Source organism: Gracilinanus agilis, chromosome 1, assembly GCF_016433145.1.
Source record: "Gracilinanus agilis isolate LMUSP501 chromosome 1, AgileGrace, whole genome shotgun sequence".
In the NCBI taxonomy this organism is placed as follows: Eukaryota; Metazoa; Chordata; class Mammalia; order Didelphimorphia; family Didelphidae; genus Gracilinanus; species Gracilinanus agilis.
Window position 1 is genome coordinate 752,909,774 of NC_058130.1, and position 24,050 is coordinate 752,933,823.

A 24,050-nucleotide genomic window follows, 5' to 3' on the forward strand; every position below is an offset into this window, starting at 1 on the left:
TGACCAAAAATTTTTTATTTAACTAAATCTCTATTTCATGCATATGCATGATGGATTTCCCCAGTTTATTGGACTTTGGCAATTTAAAAAATAAAACAAAAGAAAAACACAAGCAGCCTTGTACAGAACAGTGAAATGCCAAGGATAAGGGTAGTCTACAGTTTTACTGTAGGATAAATATATATATTTTTAAAGGCCTTCCTCCCTTTGGCTACATCAACTATAACTTCAGGTCATTAAATACAGACAAATTTTTAAAATCACTTCTTTACTTCTCCAAGATCCTCAATGCTGTCATCATCCACCTGTAAAACACAGATTATTACATTTCATGAGTTTCAGAGTAAGCAAAGGGATTGAGTTTTTAGTGTTAAGATCAAAAACTCAGAGCTGGAAGGAGTCTTTAGGGGTCATCTAGTCTGGTATTTTAATTTGTGAACATGAGATTGACTCTCCCCTTGCCTTTTCAATTTAATCAACCAAAGCAAAGACACCCCTACTTAACCATAAGTAAGGGAGGTTCACAAATCACTTACTAAAGTGAGTAACATCTCCAGAAGTGACTGACTGCCCCCTAAGCAATGCTAAGCAAATTAAAAGACTGTAATTGGTCCCTGTAAAGTGGAGGAAGGGACAGGAAGTGATGTGGAAAAAGGATTATAAAAGCCCTGAACTTCCCATCCAAAGACAGGTTCTCCTTCAGACTTCCCCTTGGAGGAGCTCCAGCTTGGGACTTTGGTTTGGCTTGGGATTCTGACTCTTGGACTGCTTCTGGTAAGACTGCTCTTGGATCTTCTGGTGAGCGAAAAAAGCTGACCCCCACCCCCTCTTCCTGGCTTCTGGAGATATTAGTACTGGGAGAGGCCTCCCTCTCGGAGGCTGTGTGGGTGAAATCCTTGCTTAAATCACCACTGGGCCCTCTGGCTGGGGTTTCTGGAGCCCTGCTGGAGTGGAGCCAGGCATTGGAGCAAATATTTAGTGTGTTAGGTTAGATATTTTCTCTACCTCCTTTTACATTTCTCTACTTTCACTCTTTCCCTCTTTTTGCTAAAAAGTCATTTTGACTTGAGCTGTGTTAATTTTTTTTAAATCAGTAGCCACATTCTCTTATATTTTAGTCCAACCATAAATTTAATCCCTACATGGTTGTCAGAAATTTTACAGGTGAGAAAATTGAGTTAGGAATGGGTATGAAGAATGGAAAAGTGACCCTGGCCAATATCACACAAACCAGTAAAATTAAGTCCAATCACTGAGAACATTCTTACTTTAGAATCAAAGAATCTCAGATGAAGAATATGAGGCTGGGGAAGGATGGGCGGACAGTTGTTGAACAGGGCTTAAGAGGGGGAATATTCTCCCTAAGGCCAATCAGTGGGGAAAAAAAAATCCAGATTTCCTAAATGTGTTCGATGTTCTTGTCACACTGCTTCTTTCAGAGTACAGGACTTCATATACTCACCTCTGGCCACTTCTCTTGAATTACATCAATAATGTCATCTGTAAAGTCTCCCTGAATGATGATTTCATCCTCCCCTGTAACTGAGGCACCACAGGAGAATTTCTGAGCAAAAAACCTTTGTGCTTCTTTAAGGTCAATCTCTGTCAAAAAAAAAAAAAAAAAAAAAAAGAGAAGAATGGAATGTAACTGGGTGTCACAAATCTTTTAACTTTGACCCATTAGTCTGACTCGAAATTTTAAAAAATAATTGATTTGTTTTATATATCAACTTACTATGTATTTATTACTTTATGCATTCTGTTTTCCTTTTTTAAAAAAGAGATCACTGAACCACAATGGTGACCAGTTTTTATGATTTGACCTATTTTTAAGGTCATATGAAACCCCATTACTTGAAAAACAGCAACGCCAGACACACACACACATAAACCTATGTGTGCATAATACAGAATATATGTAGTAGGGGAAAACTAAGTTTCAGGGACACATTGATTAAATACACACTCCAAACAAGAATAAATATCATTTACTTGGTCTTTTTTTTTTTTTTTTTGAAAAGGAAAAAAAGAGGAAACATTCCCAGCAGAGAAACAGACCTTAATATTTATAATGAGGTCCAGTCCACTGTTTTGCAATCCGTGTTGTCACACGAAGAGACCTTGGTGAAATTTTTCACCTCAGTCTCACTACTTGTTCAAGGCCTCCAGGGACTGAAGGAGTTGTGAAGGCAGGTCATTCTGCTGCTACCCGCCTTCCCTCACCCTCCATGCCACTCACAGAGGGGATGAGCCACTTTGCAACCCTTTGCCACCAACCCTGTAGAGGACAGAGGAGCAGCATTGGTAGGCTTCAAAGAGAATCCTAGCCAACCCTCCTCATACTGAGCTAAGACTTCCCCTTAACAGGACCCTAATGGAAGGGAAAAGATTCCTAATGGCCCCCAAAGCAAAGAGACATCAATTTCTCAAAAAATTCTGATTTAAAAGTCAGAGTTCTAAAATCACTCTGATTTTTTTTTTTAATTTTCTCAGGAAAAAAACAAACCAGGTTTGTGAAGGTTTCTTACTAGCTGACAAAACAGATAACACTGCCATTCAAATTGGGTTTTCTGACGTGTATTTAAACTTGAACTCACCGAAAGTTGCAAGGCCACACACTCTTGTGACGTACTTCTTCTTTGCTCTAGGAATTTTGGCTATCGTAACCTTTTGCGGTACTGTCTTCTTTTTCTGTTTGATTTGACCCCTTCCACCTTTATTTTAATAAGAGGACACCATGTTACTTGTTATTTTAAAGCAAAAATAATAAAATAATTAAAGCACCAATTCAAAGCCTTTTCAAGAAAATTGAAGAATGAGATTTGCCCATTTCTTTCCCCTTATACAGAATCATGTACACATACTCTCATTTTTAAAGCCATTATGAAAGGAATTAAATTAGGAAATCACTTATGGGGATAGATTTCCCTCAATATAAAACAAACACTGAGCAGATTTCAAATATTTATTTTTTTTTCTGTATTTTAAGAGGAAATTACCTTATTTGAATAGCAATCTCTTTAGCCATTAAATGAAGGGGGATGAAGGGAATGGACTAAATTATTTTTAAGGTGCCTTTCTAGTCTCTATGACTTATGACTATGAAACCTGAAATAACCATTCACAAGAGTTAACTCTTGATGACTATTAAGCAGCATATATGCTTAGTGACATGGGAAATGGCTATATATTAGCATTTCTCAAGCCCTAGTCCTGACTATTTTTTTTAACAGAAGAGTTTTGACCTACTTTCTTTGCGAAACAAGTAATTGAAAACAACTTTTATTAATACAAACAGGACTACATTAAAATAATCTTAATACTCAGATGATTACTTATTTTGGAAATGTACATATTCTCCAAAAGCATCGACAGACAAGAGCTCTCAGTCACATACTTAAGAGGCTGAAAAAACCAAGTCCAATCGTGTACAGACACATTCTAATTAAAATGCATTTCAACAAAAACAAAAGCAGCACTGACCTGACTCTAATTTATATGGGTATCTGAATACTGAGGCAGCTTGAATTTTTCAGTTTATAAATACGATGGCTGCTCATCTGACACACACAAAGAGAGGACAAAGGAAGCTTGTTTCCTGAGGTCCAATTTGGCTCATGGAAAAAACACCCCAATTATGCTAGATTCAATGCCTTCTTAGGAACTGTAGAGTCATAATATCCTTGGGTAATCTCATGCATGAGGAATTATAGTAATAGTCAATAACAGAAATGATTTACTCAAGGAGCACTTTCACTACTTTATGAAGGATCTGCAAACTGGAGATCTTATAAATACATTTCCCTCCCTCCTATTTCCACCAATAAATGGGCATCAGATACAGCAGTGATTTCCAAAGTGGGCACTACCGCCCCCTGGTGGGTGCTGCAGTGATCCAGGAGAGCGGTGATGGCCACAGGTGCATTTATCTTTCCTATTAATTGCTATTAAAATTTTTTAAAAATTAATTTCCAGGGGGCTAAGTAACATTTTTTTTCTGGAAAGGGGGCGGGCAGTATGCCAAAAAAGTTTGGGAACCACTGAGATACAGAATGAACCCAAATGAGAGTCCACTCAGGCCTTGCCTCTCTTTTGCTTTTTTTTCTCTTCCTCTTCTCCTGCTGTTCCTTGGCCTTCCCCAATCCCAGGTTCTTGTTTTGGTGAATTTTCTGTATTCAAAAAAGCAACCATGAAAGCATTAGCATCTTTCTTTCACATTTACACAAAATCTCCACAACCCTTTTTACACTTCTAGAAAAGCAAAAATAACCTCATGTATAAAGTAGTTTTTACTTTATGTCTACATTAAGGAGAAAATCACTCTAAACAATCCAAATGATTAAGCCCCTAACTGGTCTAATTCTGAAAGCCCTTCAAGTTACAGGTATAAAACTCATAGGAGAAAGAAAAAAACCAGCAAAGTCTTAGAGAACAGGCACTTAGTAAATGTTTGTTAAACCAATTTTGATGAATAAGTGTTTTACTCTCCAAAAACAGTCTGAAAGGAGGGGAAAGGACTATAGGCTCTGTACACAGGCAATACTACTTAAAGGAAAATGCTTATCTTCTTGTCAGGACAAAGAACTGCTCCCTTACAAGGTCATGATCAAATGTAATAGCACCTTCCCTGAGAGGTTTGAATAGAACAGACCAAAATTTAACTTTGGGGTAAAAAGAATTAGGTTCTAGTTCTACTTCTCTGTTTAACAGGTAACTAATACCCCAAACCCCACATAATACTTGGGAATCTAGAGCCCAGAAGTCAAGGTAAGCCATAGCAGAAACTCAAGCGCAAAAGTACCTAGCCAGGCAGCAACTCCAGGCCCCCTCAAATACCTAGAGAGCCAAGACCCAAAGGAGTCTAGCAGGAAACTATAACTACTGTGTTCCAAGAGGGCTGGCTACCAATCATACATATACAAAGTGACTACACCAGGACCTTTGGACCCCTAGTCCAGTTCTCTTCCCCAGCCACCTACCAATCCATGCTATTCCCAACCCTGGATGGAAATCATCATGAATTTGTTTTTAGATTTCTGCCTAAATCATTTAACTTATCAAAGCATAAACTTCTTCTTATACAAGACTGATATATCCCATTTCAAAAAGATCAGAGATAATAAGCAATGAATGGTTCTCTAGCTACAAAATCCCCATGTAGTTTTAGAATTAATAAAAGTGAACATGAACTAGATATACTAAAAACAAAGTTTTATAAAATATTTACCCCTTATTGAATTTTAAAAAATTATACTCAGCCCAGATTTTTGACTTTAACAAAATCTCCTATTATATGATTAGATTTTAGCCAGGTATTATCCCACTAAACATAAACTTTATGATATTAAAAGTTATTAGGTTTTAGGGTGGCTAGGTGCTGTAGTTCATAGAGTACCAGGTCTGAAGTCAAGAGAGCTAAGGTTCAAATCTGGCCTTAGATACTTCCTTCCTACTAATAACCCTAGGCAAGTCACATAACTTGAAAAATGCCTAGCCCTTACTGTTTTAGAATCAAGTTGTATGAATTCTAAGACAAAAGGTAAGGGTTTTAAAAAAAGTTATTGGGTTTTACTTACATAGGAGAACACACACACACACCACACACCACACACCACACACCACACACACACACTTTGATGATAGAAAAAGAAAAATGTTCTTACCTACAGTGAGTTTTGCAAACTCATTTGGAAAATTCTTCTCTAGCCACTGTCTACATTTAGTAACATCAGGCATATATTCACAGTACTAAAAGAAAAAGACCAAATTTCACTACAACATGAGACAACTCTGCACATTATTAAACTCTTTTAATTTACATGCCACAATTATATCCAGTGAGGAAACAGTAACCTCCCCCACTTGAAACCTAAATTGCAATGTGAAAAGAACTAAAGGAAATCAGAAATCCAAGATAATCATGCCCTGTCAGTTATGTTGTGACAATACATAGAACTAGGAATAAAGAAGGGGGTGGCAGGACAAGGAAATACAATGAAAATAAGATATTTACTTAATTTTCAGTGTCTTTTCATTCAGTCTGCTTCTCAATAATCTGAGTTGCATTAAAAGCAAATTACTGTCCTTCTCAGTTGGCCATTGTTAGGTTTCATACAAAAATGTCAACTGAACAGCCAAATGGAACAAATTAATGATGACTCAGAAACCAAGTGAAAAGAAATTTTCATACATCTACAAGACCATAAAATTACTCCAGAGGTTTAATGCTAGTGACCAATCAAATGGTAGAAAATGAAAAACAAGCCAATTAACAATTTGTAAGATGATTCAGGAAACGTACTCCAAAATACATCAGCAGAAGACCCCAGAGTATGAAAAGACTTACCTCTGTCGGTAATGAACAGACTAGGGAAAGAACAAAAAGATTTGGGATTAATTTTCTGTGTTTGTTTCATTCCCCACCCCACCCAACCCCCTAAGAATTTTATAGAATATTTTTCAACTCATTTTCTATTAGCATGGAAACCCAGCATCCAGAACTCTTCTCATAAGTCTAGTCTAATGAGCAATTAAAAGTCAGGTTCCACTGACAGACCAGGAAATAAGGCTTCTCCATTAAAATACTATCAGTTATTTCAGTGGCCCTCACATATAACTCAACAGATCACCCCATATCTTGTTCACAAAGGGTCAGAAGTATTGGATGTGTGATTTTAGTGGTGTAGGGATCCTCCAACAGTGAGGAAACTCCTAAATAACACAGATCAGCACCTTCTCTGTCACTCTCCTATAAAATGGCCTACAACACCCACCCATGATTACATGGCTAGAATGAATCAGAAAAAAGACTTCCTGTACTGAAAACCAGCCCTTGCTCTAACTGCCACAATGTATAGAACAACCTTTAATACAATTTCTATTACTTTCTAATATACATAACAGTTTTCTTTTATCCTTCACATTATCATTCAGTAGCTCAGATCAGAGAATTGCAGAGCTAAAATAAAATGAATGGAAGTAAAATCAAATCAGATCCCCTATTTTGTAGATAGTGAAACTGAGGTCCCCTTCCCTCCCCCCACCCCAAATCAAGTGACTTGTCCACTGGTTACCTGACTAGGACACAGGTGGGAGGCAGAAGCAAGCCTATAATAATACAAAGGCCCTAGATTCTATGATAATGAGATTAAACCTACCCTGCCCATTTTTTAGATTTAATCACTAAAAGTATAAACACCACCACTTAATTCTCAAGTGGGGGAGGTCTGTAACACACTTGTGCAAGAGTAGGTGAGGAATCAATTGACTGACTGCCCCCTGGGCAGTCCTAAGCAAAGCATTTGTTGTGATTGGACACATAAACTAGAAGGAATGCACAGGAAATGATGCAAAAGAAGCACCTTTAAAAGGGAGTGACAACTTCCAGAGGCAGTTCTTGTTCATTTCTCGGAGCTAGAGTTCGAGTTGGAGATGCTGCTTACCGGACCTGAGACCTAAGACCTTGGTGAGACTGTTCTTAAGAAATCTTTCCCTTTTGAACTAAACGCGGTGAGTGTAAAGACTGACTCTTCTCCGACTTCTGAAGGGACTCTCTTATTGAGAAAGACTTCGTGACTGAAGCCTTTCTTTAGATTCACCGTTGGCCCTAGCCTGAGGCTTCTCGGCTGAGGACTAATTAACCCTGCTTGGGTTGAGACAGGGGCTGGAGCAAATTACTTGGTGTGTTTAGTTATCTTATCCTATCCTCTCTCTGATTTTCTTACTTTCACTGTCTTCTCATTTGTAAATAAACTACCATAAAAGTCATTCTGACTTGAGGTTTTTCTTTAAGAATTAAATCAATTCCTTGGTGACCACCCCTTTAAATATTCAGTCCAACCAAACCCTAATTTTCCCCTTTCCAACTCTTAGTCTGGTTACAATTTCCAATCCGTTCCATGCTATCTCCCCAGCTAATGTCCTAAGCTTCACATACTGTGAGAATGTGGCAATTCACCATGTTTTCAAAAGATAGAGAGGAGCCAAATTCAATTTAAACAGAATTTCAGGGTAAGAAAGGAACTCAGAGCCATCTAAGAGGCCTATACTACAGATTCACCCTTTGATACATCTGACAGATAATATGTAGTCTTTGCCTAAAGACTTCTAGTGAAGAACAACAACAACAAGCCCAGTCCACTTTGGGGGAGATTATTTTAAAAAGCATTTTCCTTATAACCAAAACTAAATTTGCCTCTCAGAAAGTTCCATTAAATATTCCCATTCTACTCTCAGGGATATTTAGAGAAAGTCTAATCCTTTTTCTGCATAGTAAGCATTCAAACACTGCAAATGAGCTATCAACACCTCTCATTTCCTCTCTCCTTTGGACATTTGATTTCCAGCTTCTGTGGAAGAAAAGAAGAAAAAGGACTTGAATGGAGTAAAAAAGACAGCTTTGACAAGTGAAGATCAGAGGCTAAACTGAAGGTGACAGGGAAGTGTAAAGGACAATCTCTAGCTTAGACACTAGCCCAGATTTTACTTCAGGATTGAAAAAGGAAAAGGATCAAGGCTAGAAAGGGATTAAGGAAGACCAAGAAGGATTAGAGAACAGATCCTGAGGAGGCAGACTGAAGAAGGAAAAGGGGAAGGTTGCTGGTAAGACAAAACAAGCTAAGAAAAGGTGGGTGAGACAATTATTAGAGGGTAAAACAAACTCTAAGAGCAGAATAATTGGGCAGGTGAAAATGGTGAAAGGAAGGGGTTGGTGGATATGGCTACCAGAGTTATAGAAAAGAAGTAATGCTATCAAGTTATTGAAGCAATAAAAATTGGCTAGTTTGAACTAGGTGCTTAAAGTGCACTGGAGAATATCCACAAATAGTAAAAAAAAAAAAAAATGTTGAAAATTTCAACTATTATGGAATGAAGAAACTATGCAGTGGCTTGCACAAGTGAGTGATGTCTGTACTTCTGCCGCAGCAGAGAAACTGTCATCTGGGTTGCCGGTGTAGTCTAATCTCCCTCCAAGAGCAGAAGGTGAAGAGACTCAAAGACTGACCCTGCACACTCCAGGCTGCCAAGGAGAATTGACATCCATTCCTAAAGGATGGAAAATAGGAACACAGTTTTGATGGGGAAAAAGGAGTGGAGGTGGGGAAGGGGGGAATCTAAAATGAAAAAGTGGGAGATGACTTGTCAGGATACAGGAGAGTAGAAGAGTGTTACCCAAAGAGGAAGGAGAAGGAAAAGGAGAATACCACAATTCCAGCTTAGAAATAAATTAGAGGCTCTTTCAGAAGATGGAGGTGGATGCTCTAAGAAAGAAGCAGCTACTTAGCCCTCTACGAATGAGAGGCTTTCAGGTGAGAGAACATGTAAATTATCCAGTAAAGGTTGGACAACTAAGAGGCCATCTTCTTGCAAGCAAAGACCATCTCTTTCAGATGCACCTTTTTGGTTTTGCCCTGCCAGAACTGGGGCCTCTGCTGTGATGGTTGAAAATCTTCCAAAGTCCAGTATATCTAGGAAGCTCTGGTTATATTTTACTTTACTTCCTGGCCATCTTCTCAACAATCACTCCTAACCCTTCTAATTCTGCAAACACAATCAAACCAATATTATTGATTACTACTCTTCTCTTCTATGAGTGCACTCACCATTACTTTAATCTTCCAAACTAAAATAACCCTCCCTGGTCATGACTCCTTTATGTGTTATCTTCCCCTATTAGAATGCAAGCTACTCAAGACAGAGACTTTTAACCTCAACATAGAGCATGGTGCTTGGCACAGAGTGCTTAAAAAATCCTTTTTCTTCATTCATTCATTCTGATTGGATAGAAGGGGATAAAGGAAAGTAGAGAGTTAAGGATAACATCAAAACTGGGGAGAGTGGAAGTATGGTGGTATCCTCAACAGAAACAGGAAAGTTAAGAAAGGGGATGGATTTGGGGAGAAAGATGGTGAATTCTATTTTTAACAGGTTGAATGGAAGACCTAAACAGGATATCCAATTCAAAATGTCCAACAAATAGAGGGCAATGCAGAATTGGAGTTCAAGAGAGAGACCTGGAAAGTCTCCATACTTCTTTTTTGCTCAAAGTATGTTGTTTCTTACCTTTTCAAACTCTGTGTGACAATCTTCTATTTTCCAATTTCTTGATTTATGCCATGATTCACCACGGCTACTTCAAGCCATTTTTCTTCCTTTTCCTCCATATTCTAGAATTCTGAAATTCTCTAAAACCAGACTAAAACAGACTGGTTTTTCACTTCTCTTTCTGTCTTCCCTCATATAATCTTATTCTTCACCTACACTGTGACCTCCAATCCCTTGGCCCCTCAATTCTTTCCAAGGCCACCTCTCCTGCACTAGTTACTCTCTTCTCTTACTTCCATCTTGACCCCTTGGTGAACCAATTCAAACCTACACTGTTCTCCTCTCTTCAATCATCAATTATACCCAGCCAAGCTCCTCAACCTTAGGTTACTGCCACCATTCATTGGCCTTTAGTCCTACACACATGCTGCTAAACCAAGGTAGAGAAAATCATATTTGTGATTATAAATTTAAGTTACATAATCTCCACTTGGCTCTTAATGCTGCTAGGCAATCCTACTATACCTCCCTTATGAAATGCCTGTCAGGCACCTTAAGATGGATGTCCAATAGACATTTTTAACTCAGAATGTCCAAAACAGAGCTAATTACCTTTCCCTCTAAACCCAACTCCTCCTCCTGCCTTCCCTATTACTGCAAAGGGAACACTCCTCTAATCCCTCAGGCTCATAACCCAGGAGCCATCCTGGATTCCTTGCTCTTAACCCCACTGCCATATCCAAGCTGTTGCCACCAAGGCTGATCAATTTCGCCTCAAATACGTCCCTTCTCTCCTGGCACTGCCACGCCGGTGCAGGTCCCCATCACCTCACACCTGGACTACTGCCAAGACCCTGCTGGTGGATCTACCTGCCCCAAGTCTCTTCCCACTCCATTTCATCCTCCATTCAGTCTCTAAAGTGATTTTCCTAAAGAACAGGTCCAACCATATCACTCTCCTATTCAACAAACTCCAATGGTTCCCTGATGTCTTTAGGAGCAAAAATAAAATGTTCTGTACAGCACTCAAACATGACTTGACACTCCAAGCATTTTCTTTGGTTCCCTGGAATGCTCCCCCTCTCCTCTGCTCCAACTACTGACCTCCACAAACCCATCTTTACAGGAAACCTTTCCCAACCCCTCTTAATTTTAGTGACTTCCCTCCTTTAATTATTTTTTATTTATCCTGTCTATAACTTGCTTTGCATATACTCTTTGGCATGTTGTCTCCCCAATTAGATTATAAAACTCCTTGAGGATAAGGATTATCATTTGCCTTTTTTTATATCTTAAGCACTTTGTACAGTGTCTAGCACATAGTAGTCCCTTCATAAATGTTCATTGATTACCTTCTCTTCTATGAGAGAAATAAGCCTGCATTTTGAGCAGAAATACAAACATGTACCAATCAAGTTTCTATGGCAAACTGCTTTTAACTGTTAAATGTAACCACCTCTTTGACTCTGTAAATACCTTGGCAGCTAAATTCTACTATTTTCTCACCTCTTATCATCTAAATTTATTAAAATAACCCTAACCTTCTGTCTTAGAATCAATACCAAAGAATCGGTTCCAAGGCATAAAGCAGTAAGGGCTAGGTAATGGGAGTTAAGTGACTTGCCCAGGGTCACATAGCTAAGAAGTGTCTGAGGCCCAGATTTGAACACAAGACCCCCTCCCTCCAAGCCTGGCTCTTTCTCCATTGCACTATTGCATAAATGTGAGCTATTATAATTACTATTTGTATTGCTCCCCCCCACTCGCGGGTGCGCACACACACTCTGCTATGATGATGGATGATGATGATATCTTTCTTAGGTACTTCTTTAACCTAACACTTTCTCTCTCTCCATTTCCCCAAGCCTTCCCAGATTTCCTCATCTTAGATTCAATCTCTGGCCTTCTTTACAATTCCAAAGGTTTCTTAATGGTCTTCACGTTCGTCTTTCTTCAGTTCAAGTCTGTCTCCTTATGGTGCTCAGGAAATGTCAAGTAATTACTCTTATAACTCTGGGTTATCCAACATCTGGACCCTGCTACTATTCTTCAGCTTTCTGGCCTACAAGACCTAAAGTGGAGGAGTTTTAACTTCCACATGCATAGTTTAGCTGGATCAGTAAGCAGTTAGTGTTAAACTGCTTAATATAATATGCTGAGCTATCCTTAAAACTATGGTATTAGGAAATAAATTAAAATACTTATTCTAAAAATCTTAGAAAATTTTTACTTCATAGTTATAATGCAAAAGGAAAATCTTTTGTGGTAGATGCTGTCTCCTAGGGTCTAAGAAAGTATCCCTAAGGCTAAAGTAGAAGCTATTGTCAGTCCTACCTTATACCCACTGATCAATGGTTCACTTCTAACACTTCTGAGATCTACACTGAGCTCACCCACAAGGGATCCTTTTTTTTTTTTTTTTTTGTAAACCCTTACCTTCCATCTTAGAATCAATGCTGTGTATTAATCCTAAGGCAAAAGAGCAGTAAGGGCTAGGTAACAGGGTGACTTGTCTAGGGTTACATAGCTAGGAAGTGTCTGAGGCCAAATTTGAATCCAGGACTTCCCATCTCTGTGCCTGGCTCTCAATCCACTGCAGGGGATTCTTCAAGAAAGAAATAGCAAAGGGCAGACCTCAGATACCCAGCCTGGCTGGGAGGCTATTGGCTCTTTCCTCTCAAACATGACCTCAGCTCTATGCCCTGCATAGCATACAGGTCAAGCTCTTTAGTAAGCAAGAATCTCTGAAAGGCTGAGGTTAGGGCTCTCCCTAAGAAGGATAGGCAAGGGCAGCAACTCAGGCTCCTTCTCAAATCACCTCAACAGGGGAAAAAGAAAAAGAAAAACATATGCAACCAACAGTCAAATAATCCCAAGGGTGAAAAAAAGCAGATCAGTATTTTAAATGAGATTTTCCCAATAATGAAATCACTGAACCACATATGCAGGTTTTGCATTTCTGAGAGGCGTAATCAGCAATGTAATTTAGAATGGCAGGACACAATCTCTTTAAGCAAAAATTTATAAAATTCCTTTCCATTCCACCCAGAAATCTTTGGCCACCACACCCATTCTCACACTTTTTCCTTCCCTCTTTCTCCCCAACTCCCTTTTTGTCTCTCTCTTTCCTCCCCCACCCTCTGAATTTGAGTTCTAGGTCCTCCTTTGCCACAGTACAAACACTGGCTTAAATATGGATTTCCATCCTCCTGTTTTAATTTTTTCCCTCCTTAGTCAAACTGGCTTACCTGGCATTCTATTAAGTGAAAACTCACTACTAATGAGCCTTTCCTAATCAGTCCACTAATGTAATGATGTTCCTAATAATCTCAAAACTTGTCAAGATCCCAAAGAACCATCTGAATGGCCCAAGGACAACTGCAGGACATGTGTGCCCCACCCCTATCTTTGATAACTATCTATCATAAATCAAGTTCTCTCACTAAGCATTGAATGAACCTTCATTTTACTGGGTCCTGTAGAATGTAGGATCACTTAGCAAATTAAGAATGGTACGCCGAAACCATCTTGATTTCTTGTGCTTGTAGGAGATGGGAGAAACACCTTAAAAGCCCATTGTCAAAGGATTCCTCAGGGCTAACAAATTCCTATTTCAATATGTGAATGCCCTATGTAAAATTAAGCCCTATTCATACCTTGGTACAAATTATTTTAGTACAAAACTCTTGGAATTTTTATTTGGGTAGAAAAGGTAAAGTAAGTCTAAGTGGAATGAGGGACTTCAACTTGCCAGAAGGGAGCATGAGCCTAGGAAGTATAAAGCAATGAGAAGATAATATAGGTGAAAAAATGGACTCAGAAAAAAGACAAAAAACAAAATTTTGCTCATTTTCTTCTTACCTAAAAAGAAGACAGCATAATTTTGCTGATTGGCTTCATTTGGAAGGTCACAAGTCCCACCTTTTCCCATGTCAGCCTGGCATCCCCCAATCTAGCCCTAACCAAGTTCACATTGTATCTTTCTCTTCTGGGAATAGAGCAAGAGAGAGAATAAAGAGGAGGGGACCTCAGAAGCCATCTTCTCCAACTTCCCCTCACTTCAGAGGTGAGGAGCCTGAGACTTAGGTTAGTTAAGTGACTTGTCTAAGGTCCAATAGATAGCCTGCTACTGTCAGAAACACAGAGAATCCTTCTCATACCCCGCCAAGAGCCCCCCTTCTCTATCACCATCACTGCACAATTTCTCACACTTTGAGGTATATTCCAGCTGTCTACAACACACTCTTCAGATCATAGTTATAGCCAACTACAAGCCTGTGGGCCATCTCCCTTTGTTTCTCAAGGAGTTTAGTATTTAGTATACTTGGCTCACTGTATCCCTCCTCTCTATCCCTGTCCTCATATGTGGAGACCTGATCACATGCTTTCACATCTCCTCAAATACAACTTCTCCATTTTTAACATTTTACATCAAATTCTATTATTTGCATCTTCATTCCACCTGAGACACAAAGACAGCACTGGAATCCCTAACTAGTGTAGCCCTTTCTTTGACCACAGTCTTTTCTCTTTGCAGTTCTTCCTCTGACTCATTACTCCTAAATCTATTCTATACTGCTATGCTTCTCAGTCACTTCAAAGCTCCCAGGTCTCCCAAATTATAAGGCCTGCTCTGGTTTTCCTTGCTTCCCTTTGTAATCCTTATCATAAACCTTTGCTTGATTTACTTATCCTATTATAATTCAAGTTTTGCCAATACAATGCTGGCTTACTCCCACCATCCATCTTCTCAGTTTCTGCTAATACTATATTGATCTCTGCTAGAAATCACTGACAGTAACCCAGGAATCTACTCCAAATTTATGTTATTTAATCTCAACCCTGCCTTCATGGATTCAAAACAATTCTTTTATTCTTATCTGGCTGACCCACCATTGTGTTCTGAACAACAACTATTCCCATCTAGCCTACTATAGTTCTCCCCATACTCCTATCTTCACTGAGAAAATTAAGGCCATCACTAGCTCTTCTTCTCACCTATGCCATACCTCAATCACCTCCCCTGCTTCATAATCTTGTCCTTTGATGCTTTCCACTGCCAAGGTCAACTTTGCATCTTGACCAGATTTCTTCTAGTAGCTTGCCCTGATTATGGCTGTTTTCTCTCATACTCACTCTCTCCTTATCTATGCCATCCTACAATGTGATCAGTTCTTCCTAAATCCTTAAAACACACGCGCACGTCCCCTCAAACCAGTGTCCTTTCACCTGTTCTCTCTCTCTGTCAAAGCCCCAGAGGGAGTTGTCTCTAATTTTCTCCATAGCCTCACTTCTCAACCCTTTGCAGTTTGATTTCCAACCACTCTACTGAAAGTGCTTTCTTCAAGATCATTACCAATCTTTAACTGCCAAATCTCATGGTCTTTTCCCAGGCTTTATTCTTCTTGACTTCCCTCCAGTTTCTGTCATTGTCAACTGCCTTCTCCTCCTAAATCCTCTCTCTGTCCTTGATTTCCATGCCATAGCTCTTCTTAGTTCTCCTCCTAGACTCTTTCTATTTAGACTCCTTTGCTAGATCATCATACTTCTCTCTCACCAAGTCACTTAATTATGAGAGGTCCTCAAAGTTCTGTCCTAGGCCTTCTCCCATTTTCTTTCCACATTATCTCTTGGTTATCTCCTAAGCTCCTACAGATTCAATAGAAGAAGTAGTATGGTATAGTGAAAAGAGAATCAAGTCAAATCAAAAAGACTTAAGTTGATGATTAGCTCAAAAGGAGACCCTCAAAAGATTATTGAAGTCATGGCAGAACTTGAAGACCTTCAGAACACAAAAGACCAAAATAATTAAGAGGGGAATGTGTCCCTCTTTCCAAAAAGGAAAGAGAACTGTTTGTACATTTCAGGCTGGTGAATTGGACTTCAATTCCTACAGAAATTCTAAAATGGATCACTAATGAAACAGTTGGTAAACATCTAGAAGAGAAAGATTTGTAAGAACTGATGCAAAGTAAATAGAACCAGAATAATTTATACAATGTTAACAATAATGGAAACACAACCTTCAAGAAAATGACCAACTGTGATTCCAGAGGACTCATATAGTCACTTTTCCTGGCAGATAGGTGACACACTCAGAGTGCATACTGAAACAATTTTTGGCACGTGGCAATGTGGGAATTTGTTTTGCTTGACTATGTGTAACTATTACAAGTGTTTTTTCTTTTCCATGGGGTAGGGAAAGGCAGGAGGGAGGGAAAGGTGTAATTTTCATTAATTGAAAAAAAATTATAGATTTAAATAAATTTAAAAGGAAATTATTTTAAGGGTCCAGTATGGTTTCCTCAAATATAGATCCTGATAGACTTGTGTTGTTTTTTTTTCTGACAAGGTTACTAAACATAAAGATGAAATTGCTATAATTTACCTCAACTTTAACAAAGCATTGAGTAAAGTATCTTTTGTTACCATTATAAACAAGTAGTATAAACTAAGACAATAGTGAACTTAGATCACTTGGAATTTGTTGCCTAGTCAGACTCTTAAGAGTCATCATAGGGGGCAGCTGGGTGGTTCAGTGGATTAAGAACCAGGCCTAGAGATGGGAAATTCTAGGTTCAAAGCAGGCCTCAGACACTTCCTAGCTGTGTAACGCCCTTTGCCTAGCCCTTACCGCTCTTCTACCTTGGAACCAATACACAGTATTAATTCTAAGGTAGAAGATAAGGATTTAAAAAAAAAAGTTGTCATGAAAGGCTCAATGTCAACTATATAGGAAGTCTCCAGTAGAGTGCTCAAGGACCAATAGATGACTTGGATAAAGGAATAAACAGTGTATTCATCAAATCCTCAGACAACATCAAAATTGGATAACAGTCAGGTTTTTAAAATAGCTACATACAATTCGAGGCTATATACTAATTTGATGAAATTTAATGGGTTTAAGAACACAATTTTCCATATGGGTTGAAAAAAATCAACTTCACAACTACTGTTTAAATGGCAGTTTGTCTGAAAAACATCTAAGGGTCTTAGTGGCCTAACAAGTTCAATGAGTCATTAATGTAATGTGGCAGCTAACATTTTGGGTCAAATTAAGAAAGACATAAAGACATAACTTCCAGGAATAAACACAAGATAATCCTTCTAATACTCCTAGTGAAGCCACACCTCAAATATTGTATTGTTTTAAAGGCTATTGATACAACAGAGAAAAACAGAGAAGGAAAGGAGGATTGTGAAGGGCCGTGGGTCTATGTCACATTAGAACCAACTGAAAGAATTAGGGGTGTTTAGCCTGAAGAGAAAACTAAATGGGATGAAGCTCTTGTTAAGTATTTGAAGAACTGTCACATGGAAGAAAGATCATATTTACTCTGTCTGTGAAGGAAATTAAGGGGACCTTGATCACAAGGATAGAATCTAAACTCTGGTGCCTCCCTGGGATCAGTGGGAAAATCAGCAATTAAGGAAGGGGACAACAAGGCAGGGCCAATGTTCCCTGTGAGGCGTAAAGGAAGGAGGAAGGGCAACATCTGGCTCTCAAGGCATTAAATATGAGTTAGTGGGCGGAGAGAAATTTAGATAAACTGAAGTCAGAGCAGTTTGAACTGACTGAGGACTGCTGGCACTATTACAGAAAAGGGTAGGCTGAAAGTTAGCTAAATGAAGAATATTTATTAGTCTCTTCTTAAGAGTGATCTATTCTCTCTCTCATCTTATCTTTTCTATTAATAAACCATTAAAATCTCTGGCTCAACTCCCCATCATCACCTTAACACTCTGGTCCAAGAAGGCAAAAACAGGAGCAATGAGTAGAAGCAAAGGAGTAAATTTAGGTGAGATATATGAAGAACTTTCCAACAATTAGCACTGACCAAAAGTAAAATAGACTACTTTGGGAGGTACTGAGTTCCCCTTCATTGGAAATCTTAAAGGAGAGCTCGGATAACGACTTATTAAGCATGTGGAGATCCTTTTGGGTATGGGGACCACTGGGATCCATTCACTCCTAAAGTTCTGTGATTCTGAAAAATATCTAGTGTACATAGTGACCCCCTAAGATCTTTGTGTTTCAAAACTATCACGTTAACTACACTATACTTTCAATTAACAAATTTAAACACCAGAAAGGCAAAACAATATTTCTAAATGCTGACAATCTCTCTGAGCTTTCTAACTTCTCACTAAAACAAATGCTTTTGTAATTTTATGCTCACACTAAGTTGAACATCTTTTGGTATCAGAACAGTGATCACTACTAAAGAACTTCAGGATACAAAAAGCCAGTTTAATGTCAAATAGTCGTGGCATTAACCCTAACAATATTCAAACAAATGTGCAGAAGAGGGATTAGATTTGTTTCATTATGACTGAATAGGCAGAATTAGGACCAATGGATAAGTAGAAATCAAAGGTCTGTTGGCTCAATATGAATAAAAATATACTAATAATTTTGTTTTTGTTCAATTGTTTCAGCCATGTTGGCCTCTTTGCAACCCTCTGGGTTTTCTTGCCAAAGATAAAGGAACAGTTTGCCATTTCCTTCTCCAGTTTATTTTACAGATAAAGAAACTGAAGGAAACAGGATGAAGTGACTCTTCCAGCACCATAAAACTAGTGTCTGAGAGCAAGTTTGAATTCAGGGCTTTCTGAATCTAGGCCATGTGCTCTGTGCGCTGCGCCACCTAGCTGCCTAACAGTTGTTAACAATTAGAGTTGAATAAAAATGAAATACAGTCTTGCTAGGTATTCAGTGGCTCACAACAACAGGTCTCTAAGGCTGGATATGATCATTTATCAGATATTACAGAGGAAATTCAGACTTTGGGTACTGAACAGAAGGAGATGACTTCTGAGATCCCTTCCTAAGGTCTTGTGGGTAGTCAAATCCACTTAAGATAACACCCCCTGAATGCTGGAGTCACCTAGGGCTCAGCCTTTCTTCTGTCTCTCTAATCACAATCTATATCCCATCTGTTCTTCAGACTACTAAGGATTCTCAAATCTACTCCTCCACACCAAAATCTAAAAATATCCAATGGATTTCTCTCTTTAGATATTATCTGAAACTCAAAATGCTCAAAGTCAAAGTCATCATCTTACCCTGCAACAAAGCTACACTTCCCAAATGTCATTTCTTTTAATGCTAGTCTCATTTTTTCCAGCCTATAAACCTTGACATCCTTTTTAAACTTTTTTCCTTCATCTTTTATATCTAAACTGGAAGTACATTTAGTCTGATCTTTGAAGTTTCTCAAATTGCCTCCTCTATTTCTACTACCAGAACTCTAATCCAAGTTGTCACAATCACAAAGCTAGATTACTCTAATACTCCCTTGCCTCCAGGGTCTCCCCTCCTCTGTTCATAATGTACCACTTTCTCTACCAAGACTTTCATATTTGGAGTTGGAAGAAGTCTTGAGCCATCCAGTGCCAAGTCTCTCACCTTTACAATGAGGGAGTAGAAGCCCATGGGGTGGTTTCAACCCAGGAGGGAACCTTAGAACTCTGACTAGAGATCTTTCCCCTGTACCACACTGCTTCCCCTTTGAGACAAACTCCTTGACTTTTTCATTTTCATGTGTCTTAAATTCCTTCAAAATTCTGGGTATGAAGGAGAAAGGAAGGATGAAGATCTAGGGGAGATTGGTGGGGTGAAAGAGGAGGGAAACATTAAAAGTCTAAGAAGGAAATGGAGGAGTATCAGGAGTATAAGAAATGGTCAAAGGAAAGGTGAGGGTCTAGGAAGGGAAGGACACAATTTGGGTCTACCTTAAAAAGAGTGGTGTTGTTTTTCAGTAGTTTTCAGTCATGTTCATCTCTTTGCAACCCCATTTTGGGTTTTATTGTCAAAGATCCTAGAGTGGTTTGCCATGTCTTTCTTCAGCTCATTTTACAAATGAGAAATTGAGGTAGAAAGGGGCAAATAACTTGCCCAGGGTCACACAGTTACTGTCTGAGGCCAAATTTAAACTCAGGAAGATAAGTTTTCCTGACTCTAGACTTGGCACTCTATCTATTTCACCACCTATCTGTTCTAGAAAGATTAATTAATAGTAATTTGAACTTATACTAACATAGCACTTCAAAAGCATTTTTCATTCACAAATATCTCCACATTAGAAGTAATGAAAACACAAATACACAGATTTGTATCCACATAAACAAAATTCCATCCATTAACAATTTTAAGTTAATGTTATAGACTTCAAGGATCTAAGATTTGGCAAGTATAGGTACTCCTTCCATGGGCACAGATCACAAGCTCTCTATGTCTCTTTAATTGTGTGACCATGAGCAATAACCTCCCTGAGCCCTTTCCTTATTTGTAAAATGGGGCTAATATTTTAAGTATCTCCTCTAAAAAGCTATGGTCAAGTTCAGTCAGTAAAGTATCTTTTGGACTTTAAAGTACCATACAAATGTCAGTTATTTTTATGCTTCAGAAGATGGTGTAGGGGCGGCTAGGTGGGTCAGTGGTTAGAGAGCCAGGCCTAGAAACAGGAGATCCTAGATTCAAACCTGGTCTCAGACACTTCCTAGCTATGTGATCCTGGGCAAGTCACTTAACCCTCATTGCCAAGCCCTTACCACTTTTCTGCCTTAGAACTGATACTTGTATCAATTCTAAGACAGAAGGTAAGGGTTATTTAAAAAAAAAAAAAAAAAAAAAAAGGTCTGGGTGAGTTGCTATAGCTGAAACATTCATCACTCTGCAGTCAACCAGGCAATGAACCTACCTGAAATCAGTTAATAGGTAGGTCCACCTACCCTTGGAACTGTGTTCAAAATCTCTGTAGTTAGTATTTATGTTCTATCAGAATAGTATATAAAAACCCAGGGTCACGTCTTCATCAAACTGAGAGGTCCAAGTAGAAATTTAGTGGAGGATTTTTAATAAAAAATACAAAATTTGGGGGCAGCTGGGTAGCTCAGTGGACTGAGAGTCAGGCCTAGAGACGGGAGGTCCTGGGTTCAAATCCAGTCTCAGACACTTCCCAGCTGTGTGACCCTGGGCAAGTCACTTGACCCCCATTGCACGCCCTTACCACTCTTCCACTTAGGAGCCAATACACAGAAGTTAAGGGTTTTAAACAAACAAACAAACAAATAAATAAATAATACAAAGTTTTGAAGGAATTCAGGAGACAAGAAAATGAAAAAATTGTTACTAATAATCAGGTGTAACAATGATATAACACAAACCAAACTGTTTAGAACACACTTGCCTCCACAGTAAAGGACTCGAAGTGGGTAATCTGTGTCCGACTTGGTATTGCTCCTCAGGTCTCCTTTGCAGTCAGGGGCAGTGGACTCAGGAAGGTCTGTAGCCATCTCACAAACCTATAAGTGAAAAAGAAGAACTTCACGACTTTCAATCAATTCCCTTAAAACACTAAACATGAAAAAGTAGTAACTTACTTTCCTCCTATATCTCTGCCTATTTCAAAAGGGGTCATCTAGCAATATAATGAAATAATGAGCCACACAAAACAGTCCTGGGAAAAATAAGAGAACACCTAATAGGATATGGATGAGGAGGTAATAAACTTAACCACTCTGGGCCTGTTTTATCATCTGTAAAATGAGAAGACTGGACTTCCAGCACTCAATCTTAAGAACCTAATCATATAAACTACTACACTACAAAAAGGATGATGGGATAGAGAAGGAAGGCATGAACTGGACAAGGGAGAAAAAAAATCAGTAGGGGGAAGGCAATGTTGAAAGATTCATAGGTGAGCAGAAAGATGTGATCTGTAGCAAGACAATATGGAAAAGAGGCTTGCTCCCCTTTTCTAGGCTTCAATTTTCTCATTTGTAAAATGAAGAGATTGAACTATGTGGTCTGTTGAGTCTTTTTCAATTCTCAAGTCTAGGGAGTCTGTGAAAGAATGGAAAAGAATATGATCATAAAAAGATTTCTTATAGAAAGGACAAACTCAACCAGCAAGGCAGGAGTGGGACAGCAAAGGATACCAGGCAAAGGAAGGATGTAAAGTCAAAGGGAATGGATGCCAAATCCAAGTCTGCTACTATAAGGTCTATGTGACCTTGGACAAGTCATTTAACATCTGAGCTTCAGTTTCCTTTTCTGTAAAATGCTGATTTAGACTAAATAATGATCCTTTCCAACTCTAAATCTAGGATCCTATGATAGTCTAATGGCTTTTTAAGTAGAGGAGAAAGAAACTATATATGGGGTTGAGAAAGGAGAGAAGGGATCAGAGGATTTTAGAAATGAAACTGGAATATAATTTAGAGGCCATTTAATTTAATCCCATGGATTATTCATCTTACTTGGGTCATAGACCCCTTTGGCAGTGTGGTGAAACCTATGGGCCCCTTTTCAGAATTAAGTTTTTATTTTTTTAAAAACCCTTACTTTCCGTCTTGGAGTCAATACTGTGTATTGGCTCCAAGGCAGAAGAGTGGTAAGAATAGGCAATGGGGGTTAAGTGACTTGCCCAGGGTCACACAGCTACGGAAGTGGCTGAGGCCAGATTTGAACCTAGGACCTTCCATCTCTAGGCCTGGCTCTCAATCCACTGAGCCACCCAGTTGCCCCCTAGAATTAAGTTTTTAAAAGGATAAAATACAAAGAATTACAAAAGAAACAAATTTTGAAATGCAGTTATCAAAAAAATTTAAATATTAAAACATTTTTAAAAATCAAAATACTAAACAAACATTTCATGGACCCTAGTTTAAAAACTCCCAATCTAATCTATTTTGCTATCAGGTGTATGAGAAGGATGAGCAGCTATAGAGGGTCTCAAAAAGGAGGCAATGGAATGAAGTAGGTGGGGTACAGAAGACTCAAAGAGTATAAGAGATAATGAAAGTTTATCTCATCCTAGACTGAGAGCTAAAAGAAACCAAGGCCTAAAGAAGTTGAATAATTTGTTCAATGAGAAGCTAACGAGAATTTAAAAAAAGATGAGTTACTATAAGGGGAATAAAGGAGAAAGCCAGGAAAAAGCATAAACTAATTTATGAAATCTTGGGGGCAAAGGAGATGAGTGTGGGGAGTGGAGAAGGAGCAGAAATGGAGGGAAAAGGTAATAAGAATAAGGAGTAAAAGGATGAGAGGGATGAAAAAAGGAACAAAGAACTATTCAATCAGTGGGGATTAATTATATAGTAAAGTATATGGAGGCTGTGTATGAAGGGCATCCTTCTGAATGTGTGAAGAATGAAGAAAGATGAGGCCCACAGGAACTTGAAAAGCCCACAGAGGGCTTGAAAAATGAGAAAAAAAGGGTGAAGACCAGGAGGTTTGAAGAAGGAAGAGAGATGAACAAGAGCTGAAGGGGAGATCAAAGCTTATGAAGAAAGGGGAATGGAAAATCAGAGAATGTAGCAAATGAGAAGAGAATAAGGTAAACAGAGGGTGTGAAGAACAGGCCTTCAAATCCAACCAACTCCCTCATTTTACAAATGAGGAAAGAGAAGGCCCAGGAAGATAAGAAGATATAAGGAATGAGGGCAGAAAGCTAAAGGTTCAAAAGAATGGAGGATTCAAGAGCTTAAGGAAAGGGAAGAGAAGAGTTGAGGCCTGAGCGGAAATTAAGGCAGAGTACAAAAAATGATAAACTGGAAGAGCAAAAGGACCAAAGTCTGTAAGACGAATGGCAAATCAGGAGATGCAATGAATTGAGAAGGGGTAACAGTTGTCCAGGATAGGAACAGAGCATCAGAGGTTGTGAAGGAGGGAAGGGTGAGAGGCTATGAAGTGAGGATCAGGAAGTGAGAGAAGGCAAGTATGAGGGCACATAAAGGGTATGGAAAGGGAAGAAAGAAGAAGGTTCATGAATCAGAAGGTGTGAGGAATGAAAAGGGAATGGTGGAGGAATGGAAACTTGGGGTGGTAGGAGGGGAGAATGAAAGCGAAGGAAAAGATTGGGGTAATAGAGGGGAATGGAGTCTCAACGGGTGTGAAAGAAAAAAAGGGAAAAGTTTAGAATTTGGGGGGATGAAATTCCTCCAAATGTGAGGAATGAGAAGGGAGAGATGAGGGTCTGGGGGGGAGGGGAATGGAA

At 38.9% G+C, this 24,050-nt stretch overlaps 1 protein-coding gene across 3 annotated transcripts in view; it reads right to left on the reverse strand.

Annotated features, from left to right (window-relative positions):
- The window catches only part of DENR (density regulated re-initiation and release factor), a 24,820-nt gene continuing 770 nt past the window's right edge, over positions 1-24,050 (reverse strand). For 2 of the 3 annotated variants that reach the window (XM_044673233.1, XM_044673252.1), the window contains exons 2-8: positions 21,237-21,351; positions 6,347-6,366; positions 5,664-5,748; positions 4,086-4,169; positions 2,598-2,714; positions 1,463-1,602; positions 1-305 (exon numbers count right to left, since the gene is read on the reverse strand). In XM_044673233.1, coding sequence (XP_044529168.1) covers positions 261-305; positions 1,463-1,602; positions 2,598-2,714; positions 4,086-4,169; positions 5,664-5,748; positions 6,347-6,366; positions 21,237-21,342 — 597 coding nt within the window. In that variant the 5' untranslated portion in view covers positions 21,343-21,351 and the 3' untranslated portion in view covers positions 1-260. Of the gene's footprint in view, positions 306-1,462; positions 1,603-2,597; positions 2,715-4,085; positions 4,170-5,663; positions 5,749-6,346; positions 6,367-7,361; positions 7,423-21,236; positions 21,352-24,050 lie in introns of those variants that run through there. The other variant, XM_044673242.1, reaches the window with a different exon arrangement.